The 19,227-nt window shown below is 38.8% G+C and overlaps 1 protein-coding gene across 8 annotated transcripts in view; it reads right to left on the bottom strand.

Moving 5' to 3' along the window:
- Window positions 1-19,227, bottom strand: part of arhgef6 (Rac/Cdc42 guanine nucleotide exchange factor (GEF) 6) — a 34,212-nt gene that overhangs the window by 5,278 nt on the left and 9,707 nt on the right. For 5 of the 8 annotated variants that reach the window (XM_034690314.1, XM_034690313.1, XM_034690315.1 and 2 more), the window contains exons 4-18: window positions 18,459-18,580; window positions 17,281-17,485; window positions 16,861-16,913; window positions 16,216-16,310; window positions 15,883-15,978; window positions 15,031-15,153; window positions 10,535-10,673; window positions 10,307-10,366; window positions 9,261-9,407; window positions 5,834-5,920; window positions 5,567-5,648; window positions 5,019-5,134; window positions 4,650-4,829; window positions 3,068-3,088; window positions 359-455 (exon numbers count right to left, since the gene is read on the bottom strand). In XM_034690314.1, coding sequence (XP_034546205.1) covers window positions 359-455; window positions 3,068-3,088; window positions 4,650-4,829; window positions 5,019-5,134; window positions 5,567-5,648; window positions 5,834-5,920; window positions 9,261-9,407; window positions 10,307-10,366; window positions 10,535-10,673; window positions 15,031-15,153; window positions 15,883-15,978; window positions 16,216-16,310; window positions 16,861-16,913; window positions 17,281-17,485; window positions 18,459-18,580 — 1,623 coding nt within the window. The remainder of the gene's footprint in view (window positions 1-358; window positions 456-3,067; window positions 3,089-4,649; window positions 4,830-5,018; window positions 5,135-5,566; window positions 5,649-5,833; window positions 5,921-9,260; window positions 9,408-10,306; window positions 10,367-10,534; window positions 10,674-15,030; window positions 15,154-15,882; window positions 15,979-16,215; window positions 16,311-16,860; window positions 16,914-17,280; window positions 17,486-18,458; window positions 18,581-19,227) is intronic. The other 3 variants (XM_034690317.1, XM_034690318.1, XM_034690320.1) reach the window with 1 other exon arrangement.

The raw sequence follows: 19,227 nt of genomic DNA, 5'->3' as shown, positions 1-19,227 counted from the left end.
AGATTATTAATATCACAAACACATGCTTAGAGAGTTTTATTCATTAGATGGTGTCGCACATATCTCAGTTTCTTTTTAAAGTCAGGTGCAGGTCATCATGAGAAATAGAAGTCTATTAATTATTACAACAACTGTGCTGATTCAAAAAACACATTTACATTAGATGGGCTCTTGCTATGCTCCCATTATCTAAAAGGTTAGGTTTGCAGTGATTTCCTTGATGAAACGCTGACCTGAAAAACAACATCTTTTAAAATACCTCAGCTGTACGTCTGATTGTACTGAAGTTTTACAATCAATACCCAAACAGTAGCAGTAAAATGTTGCATTTTATTTGGACAAAAGTCAGATTTCCTACTTTTCCTCGTCTGAACATCATCATCAGATGCCTTTCGTTCTTTCTTCCTGTTGCCTGGCAGGAACTTTTTTATGGGCCGTGGGCTCTTGCTGGAATCCTGCAGAAGCAGAGCATTAAAAATGAACAACATTTCATTCCACTCACAGTCACGTACATATTCACATACTGCTAAACACACACCTGTTAAGCAGAGGCTCCAAACCAAACAGAGTGCAAGCTTACAAGGATGCGCATCCCTTTGAACAAACATCGAGGAACAAAACTGCATCACAGACAAGGCAGCAGGCATATTACAAATCCGGACTTAAGGGGCCTTCTGTCATTAAATAAAAACATTGTTTGCACATTTTCCCTGTCTGTTCGTCATGTAAATAACTGGCAACTTGCTACTTTAAGAGAGGAATAAAATCTGCATTAAATATTCAAGCTGCACCTGCAAGAGGCAGCTTACAGGATGTTATCACTTTCTTATAACTGAGAATTAGAGTGCACTGATGTGGTTTTGTGAATGAGAGGTTTTCTTTATGCTGAAAAGTGCAGTTTTGGTTTTAAAACACGCGCAACATGATGAATAATTGAAGCACTAAAGCTAACAGTTTAGCAAACGTGGTGCGATTACACCAAAGCAGATGGGAAGCGAAACTCGTGACTTGTGAACATCATATTCTTTAAATATTTTGCATGATGTCATTCATCCCTTTCCCCTCTTCATGAAATGAGCAAGAGGAACATAGATAGTAATTCGTTCATGAGGCATCCTTCAACTCTGCTGCAGAAGTCCCTCTGAACAGTCCGGAAAAAGTGACTTCATTACGTCCCTCAGAATGGCACATTTAGGCACTGAGGGTATTTCCTAAGGCATGATGGGGTTCTGCTGTCTGGCTCAGTGTTCCTTCTGAATACTTGATGTTTAAAACAGTGGGAGGAGAGAGGAAGGAGGAAAGGGTACATAGAGGGGGGTTCTGCCAACCTCAATTCAAGAGCTTGGTACATTTTGGCGCCAAAAATGATCAGCAGTTAGCTCCCTCCATCAGCTATGACTACATCAAAAGTGCAAAAGTACATTTATCACTTTTGTCAATTAAAGGAGCAGTCTGTTGGATTTTTTTTTTAGCATTGAGCGTTGAGGTTGTTCGTTGTCGTGCAGTCATGAAGGGGAACCTGTGATGGCCATTACGCTCACAAAAAAAGGAAAAGTTCCACTTTTTAGCTAGTGTTCTTTAAATTGTAATAACATGGCAGTGCAACATGGTGGACTCCACAGATAAGAGCTTAGTAATGAGAACGCACCTGTTCTTATTATCTGGTGAATATCTTTGAATGAAAATATACTTGGGCTTCAATACTCCATACATACCAATAACTCTGACACATGACCTTTAAACCTGCATTGTTTATTATATATAGAACACAAAAGAAGAGGCCTTTACATATAAAGCTGTTATAGCAAACATGTTAAGTAACTGCCAACACATCCAGCAGACACAGAAGAAATGTAGCATTTGTTTGGAGTTTTCCTTAACACAGGGCCCAACAGATAAAGATCACTGGTCACCATTAGTAACCACTTTGAGAATTCAGTTGAACCAGCAGCCGCTGTAAAGAGGACTATAGACTCTGTACATGGGGCGCACGCTAAAACTGCTAGGCAGCCTGGCAATTATTTTAACATAAACATAGAGATAGTAAAAGCAGATGGACTGTTCATAATCAATATATTTTTCATTTGTCGTACTAAGGGTTAGGGTTGGATGACTAAATCTAGATAAAGAAGCAAAAAACAACCTTAGGGGATTCATTTTAAGGGATCTGTGAAGAACGTTGATAGCGGACACATTCATGTACAACACTACATAAACTATAAAGTATGTCTGATCACTTTATAAATCTTTAAACTGAAGTGTCACATTTTTATCATTAAGATTCAATATAAATGCAAAGCATTGTAACTATTAGAATTATAAGATGGTTAAAAGAGCCAATCATAGTTCCAGTTTTGGCAACAACATTGGTTTGCCAGCATCGCAACAACTTTTAAAGTCAGTGTTGAGCCCTGAATCACCATCTTGCATATACTTATTAACAACTATTTTGTTACCAGGTGTATCTGTGAACAAACACACATACATGTCACAGTTTCTAGTTTCTACCAGGTTTTCCAGTATCATGGAACCAACTCAAAAAGAAGAGACATATTCCAACCCATGACAGTGTGTCTCATGGAGCGAAACCTTTCAGGGCTGTGAGATAGAAAACCTGACTGCTCTCTGAACTCTGTGTGAAGATTTCCGAAGACTTCCCTTCGAGTAGAAACTATGGTTTCTTCAGAAAGTTGTTTTATCTCCTAACTGACAACGTACTACACCATAATGAGAAAACAAGAGCGAGACACAGAACACAGGAAACCCAGCATGAGGCGATGAGAGAGGAGTGAAGCAAACACAGCATTGGCATGCCAGCTCAACACGCACACACACGGGCAACCCACTTCCAACCTCTCCAGCCCACATACTCACCACCCCGCCCTGCACACGCACACGCACACGCACACACACACACACACACACACACACACACACACACACACACACACACACACACACACACACACACACACACACACACACACACACACACACACACACACACACACACACACACACACACACACACACAAGGAACCAGAAACAGAGTTTGTTCTAACCTTACCTTCATGATATAAGACATCCTCTACAGAAGGCAGGTCAGAGACAGAGAGAAAGAAGGAAAATGTGCATGAAACATGTGATAAGAAGAATGTGATAGAGAGTTAACGCTGAACATTTTGTTTTTGTAGAAAAGGGTGATTATGTCATATAATTTTGAAGAAAGATGTATGGATTAATGATCAAACTGTCAAAGATTAAAAAAAAAAAAAGGCATTCAGACGTCTGTGCATGCATTGTCTGCAGGCCCAAGGCTCATGTCTGCTTGTTTCGATTCTGACAGCTGTCTGTCCGTGTGGAGCTGAAAGTCAAAACAGGTCCCTACGTAACACTAGACTGTCCGTCATAACTAAAAGTGAAAGTGTCTTCCTCCCACTTGGACCACAGATTTAGCATCACACTCATCAAAGACAGGCAGCTCAAACCCACTGAAACTGTAAAGTCAGCATTCTCCAATGCCAGTCAGACAAGGTGAGCATGATGCTTTTACTGTAATTGTACAATCATACTCTGCCATGCCTCACACAGGTGATTCTTAGCACTAGGTTTAAATTGAATCTACTACAAAATTGACAAAGTTGTGAAATGTTCTTTGCAGCCTTTTAAACAGTCATTCAATGCTTTTGCCCACTCAGAGGTGTTAGAATTGAGGCCACCAAACTCATCATACAACCTGTAATTCCAGAAAACATCGACTTGTTTCAACCTTTTATTTTTTTCGTAGCTAAATAGAAGTCCAAAGAGTGGTGATAGAGAACTGGTTTCCCATAATTGGTCACATAACAGTAACAACACTGTGGTGCTAGAAGAGAATGTATAGTAACAGCTAGAAAGACAGGAGTAATTTCGCAACTCTTCATTATAGAAAATATCTCACGTAAAACTATAGTGTACATCATGCTGACTTAAATCATGATGGGTAGCACTGGACATGCAGTATTAGTTGTACAGGTCTGCAGCCTATTTCTTTAACCACGATGGTAGTTCAGGTATCTGAATCAGTATGTGGAAGGATGAAACTGTTACAGCAGCGCAAAGTTCTATAAATAGTTTAACTACATATGTAGACACTTCTCCTGTTTCATCACAAATCAGCGCAAGTATTCAAAAGTACATTCATTCGAAGGTTTTGCAAAGATATCACTTCATAAAAGACTTTAAAACACTAACCTCTCAATCAGAGTGATGGTATATTTTCCTTTAAGTCAAACTAGAGTGCTCGGAAATTAATTGAAAGAGTGAAATCCATACAGATTAATATAACTTAAGCTATAGGAATTTAAAGTTATGTATAAAAATGAACAGAGGCAAATGGCCAGATCAGACGGGATCATTAGATGTATGCTCATTGCTTATTTGTATCTTCTGCTGCTGAATTTGTATCGTTAGCATCACTTGTGTACACAGCAGGGGTTCAGTGGAAACCTTGCTTTAAAACAGTCAGAAGACTGGAGGTCTGAATTAATTGGAAATGGAAAAAAAGTGGGACAGAAGAGGGCTTGCGGACAGGGGGGGGATTTTTTGCTTGTTCTTACTAACAGCACAAAGCTGTGTAGGTTTGTTTGTGCAGCTCTGCAGCCTCCTACCTCTTTATATCCCAGCGCAGCAGAGGGTTTCAGGGGAGGGGCAGGGCGCAGGCAGCTGAGTGACCAGGGCTTGCTGATCTTAGGCGGTTCCAGGGGTCCACGGCTGACAGAGCTGAGGCTGCCCAGGTGGGACAGGTGAGTTGGGGTGCCGACCATACTTAACGGTTTCCCTTCGACGGTCTTCGGGGAAAGTCAAAGGAAAGAAGACAAGCAGCAGTGAAAGATGAGCCTGTTGCTCGTCACCACAAGGTGAGAATTTGAGTCAGTTTTTCACACTTCAGCACAGTGCAGGGCTGACTCTTGGTATTGGTTTGACTTGATACTGTACATGTTTGTTTGTTTGTGTGGAATGCAGGTATGTGTATTAACCTTTGAGATGGTTCCTGCAGGGCTGCCTCCTTTGGTAAAGGGCTGAAGATGCTCTAGCCACTCCTGTAGCTCCTGGGCACTACTGCAGAACACTGTGATACGCTCGATCATGCTTCCTGCAGCAGAAAAAAAACCCTAATGACACACATTCCTCAGTAAATATATCATTTCCTCCTAGATTTAGCAACTCATAAAGTGTTACCCTGACCAAATTATTATCTATGATACAAAATAAAAACTGTCAAGCTTTTGTCTTTGCTCATAAAGATTCTCAAAAAAGAAGACATGGTTTGACAATGATTGTTTTTTCTAGATTTATTTATAAGTAAATCACTTTCTCTGAAAAAGTGTGGTGCACCCACCCCCTAATCTATAAACCCACGGCCCCAAGCATGAATCTTAATGAAAGAACTGCCTGAAACATTACAGTTTTTATAATTAAGTCATGCAATGTGTTTCTTAGGATTAGAGGGACAAACTACAGCAACCTTTTGGGTTATTACATGTAATATAAAATGTTATTTTGTTTAAAATCTTAGGGTGCAAACCTGTGATGTCAAAGGCATAGTGTGCACTGTCTGCATCCTCTGCGTGTCTTGTTACTGTGGTACCTGTCAGTGGGAGTCTTCCCTGCATGTGTTAAACACAGGAAGAGAAAACAAGACACCATTTCACAGGTAGAAAATACTCATGAAACTCAAGTGAGTTTGAAATGAAAAATAACCGACATTCTGTATGCTAGTTTTTTTTATATATGTGCATTAAAACCTTTTAAGGAATACAGTCTTTTATAGCCTAAATCAAATAGGTCTTACCTGATAAATAAAGCCACTCATTCGAGGACTGGCGGAAAGCATGACCAACACATTAGGAAAAAGCATTAGGTAGCGCTCCTCTTTCTCCTGGAAAGGAAAGAAAAAGGGTTTGGCTGCAGTGTAAACAAGGTTTGATAATGCTTAAGTGTAATGTAACAGTGCAGCTGATGACAGAAAAGGGTTTCCATTAATGGCTGTGAAAGGAAGGTGGCTGCAGCTGAACCTTGTCATTATGCTTATGTTTGTTAAAAATGTGTGCTAGTTTATGTCACACCTTCTGATGTGAAACCATCCTTATAGCTGACAACAGGCTTATTTTAGATCAAGTGAACGATCTGACCATCGCCTGAATGGAAAATGAGACAAGCTAATGAGAAGTTTGAATAAATATTGAGACTCGTGAAGCGGTTGGAAAGCGGTTGGAAAGCGGTTGACAATGATAAAAAAACTTGAATCCAAGTGTCTAGTTTGGGCTTTTCTTCCAACCGCCGACTCAAAGACGACCCCTACACAGAAACCACACGAAGGAAGAGATGGCTTCTCAGTCTGTGTGTAGCACAGATAGGTTTCTGTTTTTATACCTCAGAAAGGATATGATATTAGCAAAAACAGGTAGGACTTTAGCATCCACATTTGGAACCTTAAATCATATTTAGGCAATGATAAATACCTCACTTTGTTTGGAATGATTGCATATATTGTAGTGCTAATAATGTGACTTTCCATAAGTCAAATAAAAACTGCAGTCAAGTAATTTTGTGACATAATGCTCTACCTCTGCAGTGAGCTAACGACCCTATCTTGAATAATCTGCAGTCTTTCCATTACTTACAGTTATGGACCTACTTCACACGTAAAAAGGTAAAAAAAAAAATCCAATATGAATGTCCTTCCTGACAGAAATACGTATCTTAAGCTCAGATCAATATTTCCTGACAGAATGTGCTACCCTTTTCCAGATTCATTTATAGAGGTGCTGAACAGCTTTCATAGGTATTTCCCATCTGACAGATTGTGCTACCCCACCTGACAAAATGGCCTAACACTCTTTCACTTATATATTGACACAAGTGGCAGTCAGTTGGAATAGGTTTCTACTTGACAGACTGACAAAATGACCTACCATACTTTTAACTCCTCTTAAAGAGGAAAATACAACACTTTTGAAGATTTATTTATAAAGGTAGTTCACCACTTTATGGTATTCATCCGACAGAATGTGCTACCATACCGAAAAAATGACCTCCCCTGTTTTACTCGTATTGACACAAGTCAGTTTGAATTGGTTTTTTTCTCCACCTGGCATAGCGAGCTTCCCAAACTGACAAATTCACCTACCTTACTTTCAATTTATTTTATAGAGGTAGTGATGACCTACCCTTCTTTTACTTGTATTGATACGAGCAGCAGTCAGTTCAAATAGTTTCTCTACCTGACCAAGTAAACTACCCAGTCTGACAGAATGACCTACACTTGAGGTCAAAATTATCAGCCCCCCAGGAATTCTTGAACATTTTCCTTAAATTCTGCCCAATGTTTGAATGATTGATAAAACTTGATTTAAACAAACATTCACCAGTGTTCTTTAGTAGCTTTGGTACATTTTGGAATGTAAAATACATTTTTAGGATAACTTTATATTAAATATAGGGGAAAATGGGGTGGTCAAAATTATTAGCCCCCCTGTGAATTTTTGATTTTAAAACACACCTGAGCAGTCAACACCTGTCGGTCAATTGGCTTCCTAACAACACCTGAGCATTCAAACAGCATTGAGATTTACTTAAGGGACTCCAAACAAGGCACTTGAACACGTTATTAAGAGAGACTACTCATAGTAACCATGCCAAAGACAATGGAAATCAGTCTTGAGCTCAGAAAGAACATAATATAGGCTCATAATAAGGGGGAAGGCTATACTGTCATTTCCAGGTGTTTTACAGTGTCTACAACAGCAGTACGTTGCATCATTGCAAAGTACAAGGAGACAAACTCTGTTGGAAACAAACCTAGGCGTGGTAGAAAACACAATATTTCAAGAACTTTGGAGAGGAAAGTAGTCGAAGATGTCAGCAAGAAGCCCCAGATATCTGCCAAGATGATTATTGCTGACCTGACCTCTGGAGTTGATGTTTGAAGGAACACAGTTGTGTGGGATCTTCATCGTAGTGGGCTTCAGGACCATCGTCCCAGAAGAACCCCTTTATTCAAAGAGCGGCACATCAGAGCCAAACTGAGGTTTGCCCATAAACATTTGAAAGGTAAAGATGAGTTTTGGAAGTCCATCCTTTGATCTGATGGAACTTTTTGGGCATATGGATGTTGTTCATGTTTGGCCAAGAAAGGGAGAGTCCTTCAACCCTTAGAACACGGTCCTCAGAATTAAACATGGTGGAGGGAGCATTGTACTGTGGGGCTGTTTTGCAGCCTCAGGCACAGGGAGTCTTGTTTGGGTGCATGGCATCATGAAAAAAGAAAGTTATGTTGACATTTTGAGGGATAATGTGAAGAACTCTGCTCTTAGTCTAGGCTTTGGTCGGCGCTGTGTCTTCCAAAAAGACAATGATCCAAAGCTTACGTCAAAATTGGTCAAACAGTTCTTAAAGGACACCTAAACCAAGGTCCTGGGGTGGCCTGCACAGAGCCCAGATCTAAATCCTGTGAAGAATCTGTGGCGGGTGCTCAAAGTGAATGTCCATGCTCAGAAACCATGTATTTTGGACCAGCTTGAACAATTTGCATTGGAAAAATGGGCAAAAATCCCTCCAGAGACATGTGCCAACCTTGTAAAGAACTAGTTAAAGAGGTTGTTGTCAGGTAGAGCTCAGAACGGGCGCACTATTGACTACTTTGGGCCAGGGGGCTAATAATCTTGGACGTGCCATTTTTACCTTTTCTTGTTTCAATTCATTGCATCAATAAAATATCCAAGTCAATCATAGTGAACATTTTGACTTTGTTATTTTGGAAACACATAAACTATAAACACTTGTTTTTATTGGTCATTTTCATGGAGAAATCAAGGGTTTTATCTGATTTCACAAGTGGGGCTAATAATTTTGACCTCAACTGTACCTTACTTTTACTTAATATGGAGGTAGTCATCCATTTTGATGGATATTTTCTTCCTGGAAGAATTAGCTACCTCACTTTACAGTCTGAATCAACCTGCTTTTTGCCTACATTTAAACATACAATACTCAGGTTCCATAGGTTTTTATATCTTAATTAGTGAGCTAGCTAAATGAGCTTCCTATCTTTTAAGGACCTGTGCTTAGTAAGCATTGATTATCTGAAGAGTTTTCACTCAATGAGGCCAATCAATGCTCTTTGATTGGATTGCATCCATAGGATTACACTTTGCAGCTTTCACTAATACAAAAAAGTCTTAAAACATACACCAGTAACCCCTGACTTTCTCTCTCACCTCACTGGACCCATTTTTCAAGTGGACCTGGGACATGTAGGCCACATGCCCGAGGCTCTTCATGTTGTCTCCCTCCCAGGACCGAACTGGTTCTGACAAAATCTGGAGCTCCAGGATTTTACGCTTCCGCAGGTCCTGGCACTGTGTCTAAACAAATAGATACAGTATAAACACAGGTCAATTAGGATAAAAAATTTAAATATTTTATTGAAAAAGTGATATGCATGTGTTTTCTTGGTTTCCTCCGGAGGTACTGAATAATTAGCAGTAATGTAGAGTACTACATTTTCAGGTGTTTAGCAGGGGCTCTCCCTCTTCATACAGAAGAAATGACAAGGCAACATCTGTCTTTTTCCACTGCAGTTAATTCTGTAGATGGAGCGCTGCAGAGATGTACCTAGGACTTCATAAGCGCCTACCCACCCAACCACATATTCAAAAACGGAGACTTGCAAAGAACAAAAGTCAGAGTATTGTATGGTTTTTTTCCCCTGCTTTCCTGTGAAGCTTGTCTGAAGACACGTGTGAATCACCTCAGCTATATTTATGAGGAACTCCGAGCTCTACCGAGGAAATTTTGCCTCAAAGTGATGTTAACTCAGAATGCTGTTGCTTTTTTTCAATCCTGCTCATTGAGAATGCATTTCTGCTCACACCCACTGAACGACAGAAACACTGAACAGACTGAAAGGAGGAAACTTGGACACCGTCATCACATTTGGCTTATTTACTTTGATTGTTTTATTCTATTAGAGATCATAATAAGGACAAGGATTCAAGGGAATAGCATAAATGTGTCAAGGCAATTGACACAAAACAGGGTCCAGCTTTCTGTTAGGGAAATATATCATTTAATGGGGAAAAAGACGGAAATTGAGCTGCTTTACAATCCAATAATTGAGAACTGGCATGAGAGGCTTATAGGCCGCTTAGCTCAGCCTTGTTCTGTGCTGATAAAATGTCAAATCCCTGCTGGAGATTACCAAGGATGATAAAGTTTAAAGACTGTTCTATCATGCAGAGCTCTGTGGGCATCTCAGACTTACCACCAGGTTCTTAAATGCCGCTGTGGCCTTCACAATGTCTGCATAGTCTGGGTGGGCTTCCTGTTGTGAATATAAATAGCACATTAGATCAAACATATCAGACTAAAATTAAACAACACGTTGTACATGCAAGACAAGCACTGCTAGTGTATGAAGTAACAAATAAATGCATTGTATGATGTGTTTTTCAGCATATACTTTGACATGATATTATTCTCTCTCTTGTACCTCCACATGTCTCTCCAGCTCCTGCAGCAGGGTGGGGTATTTGTCGAGCCTCATGAAGGGTTTGCTGAGACTGGTTGTCAGGGTCAGGATCCCTGGAGCACTGGCTCCCTGGCTCTCCATGAACTTATCTAACTCCTCACTGTTAAAAAAAAAGAACATCTAATTGCATAAGTACGGGCATTTTTTTAGATTCTGATGTAGTCTAATGGGAATACAGCACAGACCACAGAGCACTAGAGCTGCAAAATGAATTGTTCAAAGTATTTTCAATTAACATGTCTTCTAAGTCTAAATTTATCCCAATACATAATTTTATTATGAAAAACCAGCAATGCTTTCCTACACGACATGGTTGTTTCGCCAATTTAATAGAGGCCTGAGTGTAATGATCATGCATTTACATCAGTTTGACACAGCTGGATGAAGCTCAAGCTAGCAATCAGCTACCCTCAGATTAATCAGTGACAATTAAGTGGATAATGAAAATGTTTGTTTTGGATTTATTTTGAATTCAGCAGAAACACATTGCAAACACAGACCTGTATTGTGTAAAACATGAAGAACTGCATGTTAACATGAAAACTGTAAGTTCTAGCTAATATGCACTCTTGTAAGGAACCTGTGGTTTGTGTTGATTTTGGCACCCACTGCGGACAAAGTAGTGCGTCTAATCTCTTAACTGATATTGTGTTGTACATGTGTTAGTGTTTTTGTTTGTTTTTTTCAAATGTCATCCTAAATTCTTCTAAAACACAAATGTATCACTCATTGAAATGTCTTGCCAGGAAAACTGTAATTTCAGCAGTGTGCTGTTAACCACTTCATCTGACACCTGCCATGCCGCAGCAGTTTCTGGTGGTAGAATTAACCATATCTAAATCTTCCTCCTTATGACCTTGTTTGCTTTTGTAGGCCATATAGAGGTTTCAATAGTGTTTTAAGTCTGTTTCATAACTGTATAAAAACACCACAAAGGAACTTTAAAATGTGTTAACTTATCACATCTCATATCGGTGTCACAATATTGATTAATGTTATCGCACATCACACTTTTATTTTCGGGCCCAGGCAACTGCACCCTGACTATACGTGTCAAAGTCAAAGTTCACATTGTAGATGCTTATATTTCATTACATGATGACTTTAATATACTTTAATGTAGCACCGCTGTCGGGTTGAAACCTCGTATCTCCAAAACTATACTTTTACATGGTATTAAACACTTAACAGGATTCAGTCACAAGCTCTTTTTAATGCTTTTCATTGGCTGAAATTTTGCAGTGCTCACTGATAGGCACTAAGGGTCACAAAAATGAGTTTTTGAAAATAAAAATAATGAGATATGAAGATACAAGGTTTCTGCCTGACAGCAACAGTAAAATGGAAATATAACTGCTAACGCAAAAACAATCCCACAACTTATTTGTGTTGTAAAGTAAACTTGTGATGTATAGTGCTAATTAGTGACACCAAATATACCAGAAGGTTCACATGATAAACACTCAGCAGTGCTGGAACTTGAATATTTTGCACATTTCACTTCTAAGTCAAGAGAGCCATTAAATATCCCATCTGTGATACACAGAGGTTCATATGTCAATGATTCATAAATGGAAGAGGAGATGGTTCTGCACTTTTTATTGTCCAGCAGAAAGGAAAGCTGTGTTTAGAGCTGAGTTCTGTTATCTTTTAAAAAAAGCCAAAAAAATAGAAAAAATGGGGCGCCGCTGGCCTTAGCGTGGTTTTGTTGTCCTGTCTATAAAGGCAAAAAAGCCCCGAAATATAACTTTAATTTATTAAATGTATTATTTCATTTATTTTAAATAGACAATATGAGATTCCCAGCTCAAACTTCTGGTTTCTATGAACTACCTGCTCCAACTTTGGGAAATCCTTTACCAGAGGAATCTCCAAGTCACTCAGGTACATTGCTGTCATCACTTACCATAACAAACTATCTTTTTCTGCCATCCTAGTGAAACTTGACACTAGCTTTAGCTTGGGGAAAATTAGTATTATGTGCAACTGGTGAACATGTGGAATATATTGGTCGTTTGAGTTGTTGATTGCTGTCAGAATGTTTAGAGAATTATTCATCATGAAAAAGCTTTTAAAATAAATTAGCTTGAAGAAAATTGGGTCTAGTTAAACTCAAGTACATTACTGATTCCAGAGACGGCAACATGTCTCTGGAAGACCGTTTCCATGGTACAGTATAAATGTCATTTTTAGAAAATGAATGCACTGTCCATACCAAGTTCTCATTTTGTGACAGCAAACTCATGAAATTCTAAACAGCCCGCTTTCTGACGAGTTGTTTAAGTGTGTAAACCACTTTAGAGATTTCCATTTATATGTCACAGCCGTGAAAATTAGCAGCTATACAATCTATAAAAAAATTCACACCTTTTTTGCATGTAGGCTGGACCACAAAAAAACTGCAATGGTGTTCAAGTTTAAAGGGCGGCATATTTTTGACATTTGCTCCGACTTCAACAGATTCTGATCTCAGTCGTCCAGAAAAAGGTGCTTCAAAAAAAAAGGAACCCATTCATGAGTTTCCATAACCCAAAACATTATTTATGCAGCATCCTGTAGCAGCATGAGCGAGTAATGTTGATTGTGAATGTCAGTAGAAGGCTTTCGCAATGCAAATGCACATACAGTGAATAGTGTCTTACTTGCCTGTCAACATTTACCACAGCTTCAAATATCCTGTCAACAGTCAGCTTCCTGTGTGAAATTTGACTGTCTGCTGCTGCTCACGAAGCACAACCTATGAACCTACTTCTTCTCTAAACAAGAGCAGACCATTTAAATTGCATCATGGCCATTCTGTTACTTCACAGTGACCTTACAGATTCAACACATCAGGTACCACTCAGTAAGGCTGGTGCACTTTTACAAATCCCCTGCTGAGGGACATTTCAGCGCAAAAACTTAGTAAGAAGTGTTAAGACTCAGAGAAGCTTCTGGGTCATTTACGGAGAGGACGCCTGACACCTTGTGGTCAAAACCTGAACTTCAGTACATCAGCAGTCACCATCACCAACTGACAACTTTTCAGAAACATATGTAACGTATAAAACAATCTCTAAAGCAGTTTGTTGTTAACTTTGATCTCTGTGTAAAAGCAAGTAGGTACTATCAACTTGAATGAGGCACTTCATTTCTTTTCTTTGGGATTTGTTTAGCTTGTTGAACATTTTTATGCTTAGTATGAAGTGATTCTTTTGTTGCAGCAGGGCAGAGTTTAAAAGTAAGTATGCGGGACACTATTCAGTTTTGTTTGGCTTATGATTTGGTGCCTTACCCATTTGTTCTATTCCTCACCTGACTCCTCCTTTTCTTGTTTCTTTGTACCTTTTACATTACATTTACAATTGTTAATCAATGAATGGGTTTGTTAACCCTCCTGTTATGTTGCAGGTCAAATTGACCCATTTTAAAGTTCAAAAATCCCCCCAAAAAAGGTTAAAAGTTTTATTTCGCAATGAAACTTCTTCTGCTTGGCTTAATTACCGTAAACAACATATACAATGAAAATGGCTCATTTCACACATTTGCAATATGTCCTACACCTGCACTACATAAAAAAACAATTCAAAATGTAAAATTAAATAAAATAAACAAAAATCTGTCATGCAAAACTATTGTATTTATATTTAAGGCTTTTCAGTGTACATTTAAAAAAAGTTTTAACATTAATTTTCATAAAGAACGAGTGAGTTATTTTCATTGAACCATGATCTGTGAGGATTAAAGAACACCATTGCACTAAATATTGATTTAAATGGTCAGTAATGGAGTTAATAATGAGATTTAAAAATGTTTATTGGGATTTTTTTAGGATTCTGACACTTATGGATCATTTAATATGCCCCGGTTTAAGTTGACCTAGGACCATTATTGCTGTTCCAGAGAAACGAACATAACAGGAGGGTTAATCGGAGTACATCAGCTGTATTGTCTGTATTCCCTTATCCCTAGACCTAAACAGGGTTATACTCCAGGTAAGTCTGCTTTATTGATATTCCCATATATTTTGGTTCTTTTAAATATATATGAGAACCAAAAAACACAGATATATATATATATATAGATATTTGAGGGACACATGTCTGTGTTAACATAAGCTCTATCAAAAAGATTTTAAACCTGAACTGTCAAATCTATATTACTTTTAGCCCTAATTAATTAGCGTTTAAATCATGAAGAACAAAGACAAGGGAAAGTTTAAAGAATAAAACCAATCCTTGGAGCACATTTGGGTACCCAACCACATTTCTGGAAACCACTTGGTCATGTTAAACTTAGAACGATTGTATTTTTATTCCAAAAACCTTTTCACCCAACAGAACATTTTATAATCATGTTCATGTTAAAACCATGTGAGGGAGTTTTTATGTTTTGAAATTTGTGTCAGGATTCTTATCATTCATTTATGGTTTATCTTTGGTAGAGTTTAGTGTGTTCGTAGTGTGCATGTAGCTGACCTGTGATCAGTCAGGATGCAGACAGCTGAAGGGTGGCTGGAGCAGTAAGCCAGGTACAAGGTCTTGATCTGACCCATCATGTTCAGATAATAGCCTGCCACTCGCTGCTGGCCATCTGAGACTCTGCAAAGTTAGAGAGACACATAGACATGGTGAGAGAGGTTTGGTGGGAAAAGCACGAAGAAAAATGTTGCAAAGTTGATACCCTAAATCATTTAAGGTTATACTACATAAATACAGACCGTCTTTTGGTGGGATCCTCTCAGAGGTGGTTTAACTGAAACCTACAAAAACCTACAAAACCCTCCTTTAATACCAGAGCATCTTCATGTTTTCATGTTCTGAATCTGAGAAAATCAAAGATTTTTCAGGGTCTCAAGTTACACTTTTATAATTGAGAAGGTATTTTAAGAATTTAAGGGCATACTTCACATTCCTTCTAGTCATTTTCTAAAGCATACCTTCTAAGATTTATAAATGCACTTTCTACCTCCCCCAAGGTAGCCATTTGTCTCCACTATTTATCGCTGTCAGAGTTTCCCACTAGATGTGCAGATTTTTAAAATGAAAAATATATAATGGGCTGTTGGATCATGGTGGTTATCTTTATTAATCTCTGCAAGTTGTTAAGAAGTTGAAAGAGATTAGGGAGGAAGGAAGTGATTGAATAACATAGTCAAGTATGTCAGTAATGTGTAGAGTCTGTGTATTGTAATAAATGAGCTGCTGTAGAAGCATCTATTAAAACGACCATCCCACAGGATGGGGTAAGCTTAGACCCGATCATTGCTCAAGTTAGGTGGTAAGTTGACTGACAGGTTTCTGTGAGGATCCCTGTTAAGCATGACTCACTTGGTACAGTCCTCCAGAGCTACACAAAGCGCCTGCTGGAAGGTGAGGATCTCCTCCAGGTTTCCACACAGCGTGGTGCTGTCTGCACTGCTCAGCCTGAATACACACATATTTCATGAGTACAGGAGAAAACAACTGTGCTACAGCATCCATTAAAGTAAAGCTTAACTGTTAAACGATGCATTATTTCATTTCAGTAAATCCAAGAATATTGGAATGTGTCAGAAAACATTCATATCTTAATATATCATATGTTGACCAAATACATTTCCCTTCAGTCCATGTTGCTCTCTGTGATCATCCCATTAACTTATCTGCATCTCATGCTCTTACTTGTCACTGGTTTGTAAGGGCCGCAGATAAGAAGTCAGGACTGTTTGTAGCTCTTTGACAAACTCCCGCTCATGTTCCAAGATGTCTTGCACTACCTGCAACAGAGAGGAACTTGCTTAGTATTGCAAACATGGAAAAACATTATTTTCTATAAGTACAGTTTACACTGATTCATAATCTGGAAAACCGGCATGATTTTTGTCTCCTTTGGTACACAATACATCATCTACACTCTGGTTAACAAATTTGTGTTAAGGTGAAAGAAACTGTGCTGATGATTAAAAAACAAGAAAAACTTACAACTAAATTAACAATATGAAGATATTTCATACAAATACACAACATATTGATTACCATAAATCATATAATGAGTATGCTGATCTTTTTCAGAGTCTCAAAAGGATCTGTTTAGATCAGTGTAAGAACTTATTACAGCAAAGATTTTCGTCTGATTTTAGTTTTCATTTTTAAACAATTTTGACATTTCTTCAACAAACAACAGCATAAAACAAGGCCCATGTGATTTGCATTTAATAACGCCTGGCTTATGTATAATAAAGATTTGCATAAAGCAAATAATGCTTGTGTGAACATACAGACATAAGGCGAGATAATCTTTTACACGCTGTGCTAATTTTAACTCACCACACTGTAGTAGTTCTTGGTCAGCTGGGTTCCTTTAGGAGAAACTGGCTTCTCTGTGGAACAGGGTGAAATGAGTTAGAGAACCTCTTAGAGCTTATTCTTTTAAAACATAAAGATGTATTTAAAAACTTAAAATGAATGTGAAGACAATGTAACCATGTTTACATGCACAACTGAACACTTTAAACTCATGGTGCTTCAGCATCTCATCATTTATTCTCTCTCCAAATGATTTTATGTTTTTAGTTTTAAGACAAAGTCTTGGTAGACAAAATATGATAAAAATCTCCTGCTAGCTTTCACGGAGCAAGAAGCAGAACTGAGTTTCCGTCCATTTTGCAACAAAAAATATATACACAGGTAAAAGGTCATCTCCTTTTGAACCAATAGCACCATTTCACTCAGTGCGTCCTAACTCACCACAGGGTTTGATCTCTCTGACGTAGTTACTGGGGAACCAGCCCGTCCTGCCACTGAGCATGCCCTCCCACCACCCTCCCTCCTCCTGCCGCGTCACGTGGATCAGGTCTCCTTTATTGAAAGACAGCTCGTCCTCGTTGTTCTGCTTGAAGTTGAAGCGGGCCTTCACCATCAGCTGTCCACCTCCACCGTTCTCAGACATCTCCTGTTAGTTAGAGAGAGGGGGTCAGAGACGGTCACCAATTTTTTTTTTAAAGTTATATTTATGGGCTTTTACACCTTTATTGATAGAGGAGAGTGGGGGAATGACATGCGGGAAATCAAACATGGGCTGCCGACTTTATGGGCGCGCAACTTAACCATTAAGCTAAGTCTGCGCCCTTTTTTTTTTTTGCTTTTGCTTTCACTGATTTTTTCATTGTGCAGGGGAGTGTGAGACAGCATGAGTAGGGGTGGTACAAAATATTGATATTGTTGTCTTGATTTATGGATACAATTATAGTACCCCTGGCACTATCTGTATTATAATTTAAGAACAACATAGCGCTCTCCACAGATTCTCCTTCCAATTTAACTCACTGTGTCAATACTTCATAACTCCACAGGGTGGCAAATGACATTAATCTAACACCTTACCCTTTTATGGTCATTTTGCATTCTTCAATTTATCAGATACAGTGATGTATCTTCATAGAATTGTCACAGAGGCGCTGTATCTTGATGTTATCATCATCAGGGGTAATGTATCAGGTATAGTGTTGTATCGTGAGTTAACCTGTGATTCACACGCCTGAGTGTGGGCATACTTTAATTTTTACTTTAGGATAAAGTCCTTGCAGGGTGTGGCCATTTCTGAAGGTCTTATAACACTCAGGACGTCACTGGATGTACTTGTTTTTTTCATACACTTACTTTCTATTTCTGTTAATATCATGGATATGCATATGTGTGGGTGTGAGGTGAGTGTTACTCTTTTGTTTTAGAGAAGTACGACAAGTGACAGCATGGGCATTCTTCTCTATTATGTTCTAAAATGCAAGGCATTAATGTGTCATCTGTGGTAAACTGATGCTGCATGATTGGACTCGTATGTAATTTGTATGTTGAAATGTTGAAAACCAATGTGAGAGGGTAGACAAGAAAATAGTCAATACAGTTGCAAATAGAAGATGTCATACCACTGATTTGGATTGTCTGCGTAGAGAGCCTTTTGATTTGGTGGAGGGAAAGGTGTGGGATGATGTCGACTGATTAGGAGAGGGGGCTCCAGACTGCGAACATGACCTCTCAGCAGCACAGTCTGTGAACGCACAGAGGAAACACAGTGTCTATAATTGTGAGATAGTTTAGCCAGAGGGTTTTGGTTTAATAGGAGGCAGACTCTTAGATGAAGGTAAATATTTACAAGGGCAACCAAGAAACATGCAAAACAACAAAATGTGAACAAAAAAGAAAAAAAAGAATGAGTAACACAAGGAGCTGAGAATAACTAAACAGCAGAAATCCTGGTGTGCTTTGCTGACTGTACTCCCCAGCTCCCCACAACCAACTCAATTTAGAGAGGCATACATTACCAATTACCACTTGGCCCAACCATCACTTCCCAACAGGGTTGAGCACTCTAATCATTATACATTATGAAACCAACACACATAGAGAACAGTGTTGGTAGATTGTCAAATTTCCCGCTGTTCTTGAATGCATCACATCAGGCGCTATTTATGCCGAATGGATCGCGCATAGAAGAAATACACTGTCCCCCACCAGACATGGTTGTAGCTTTTAAAACCTAGATGACATCATAGAGAGCTTAAAAAGTGTTGAAATGCAGAGCAACCCCCCTTTGATTCAGATTTCCAGCGACAGATGATTTTGTTTGTAGACAAAAGAAATTGCTCATCACTTTAAAACTTTGAAACAAGGTTCAAATAAAAGTCACTGAAATAT

The sequence above is a fragment of the Notolabrus celidotus genome, chromosome 8 (genome assembly GCF_009762535.1).
Source record: "Notolabrus celidotus isolate fNotCel1 chromosome 8, fNotCel1.pri, whole genome shotgun sequence".
NCBI classification, from domain to species: domain Eukaryota; kingdom Metazoa; phylum Chordata; class Actinopteri; order Labriformes; family Labridae; genus Notolabrus; species Notolabrus celidotus.
This window is presented reverse-complemented; position numbering and strand designations above follow the sequence as displayed.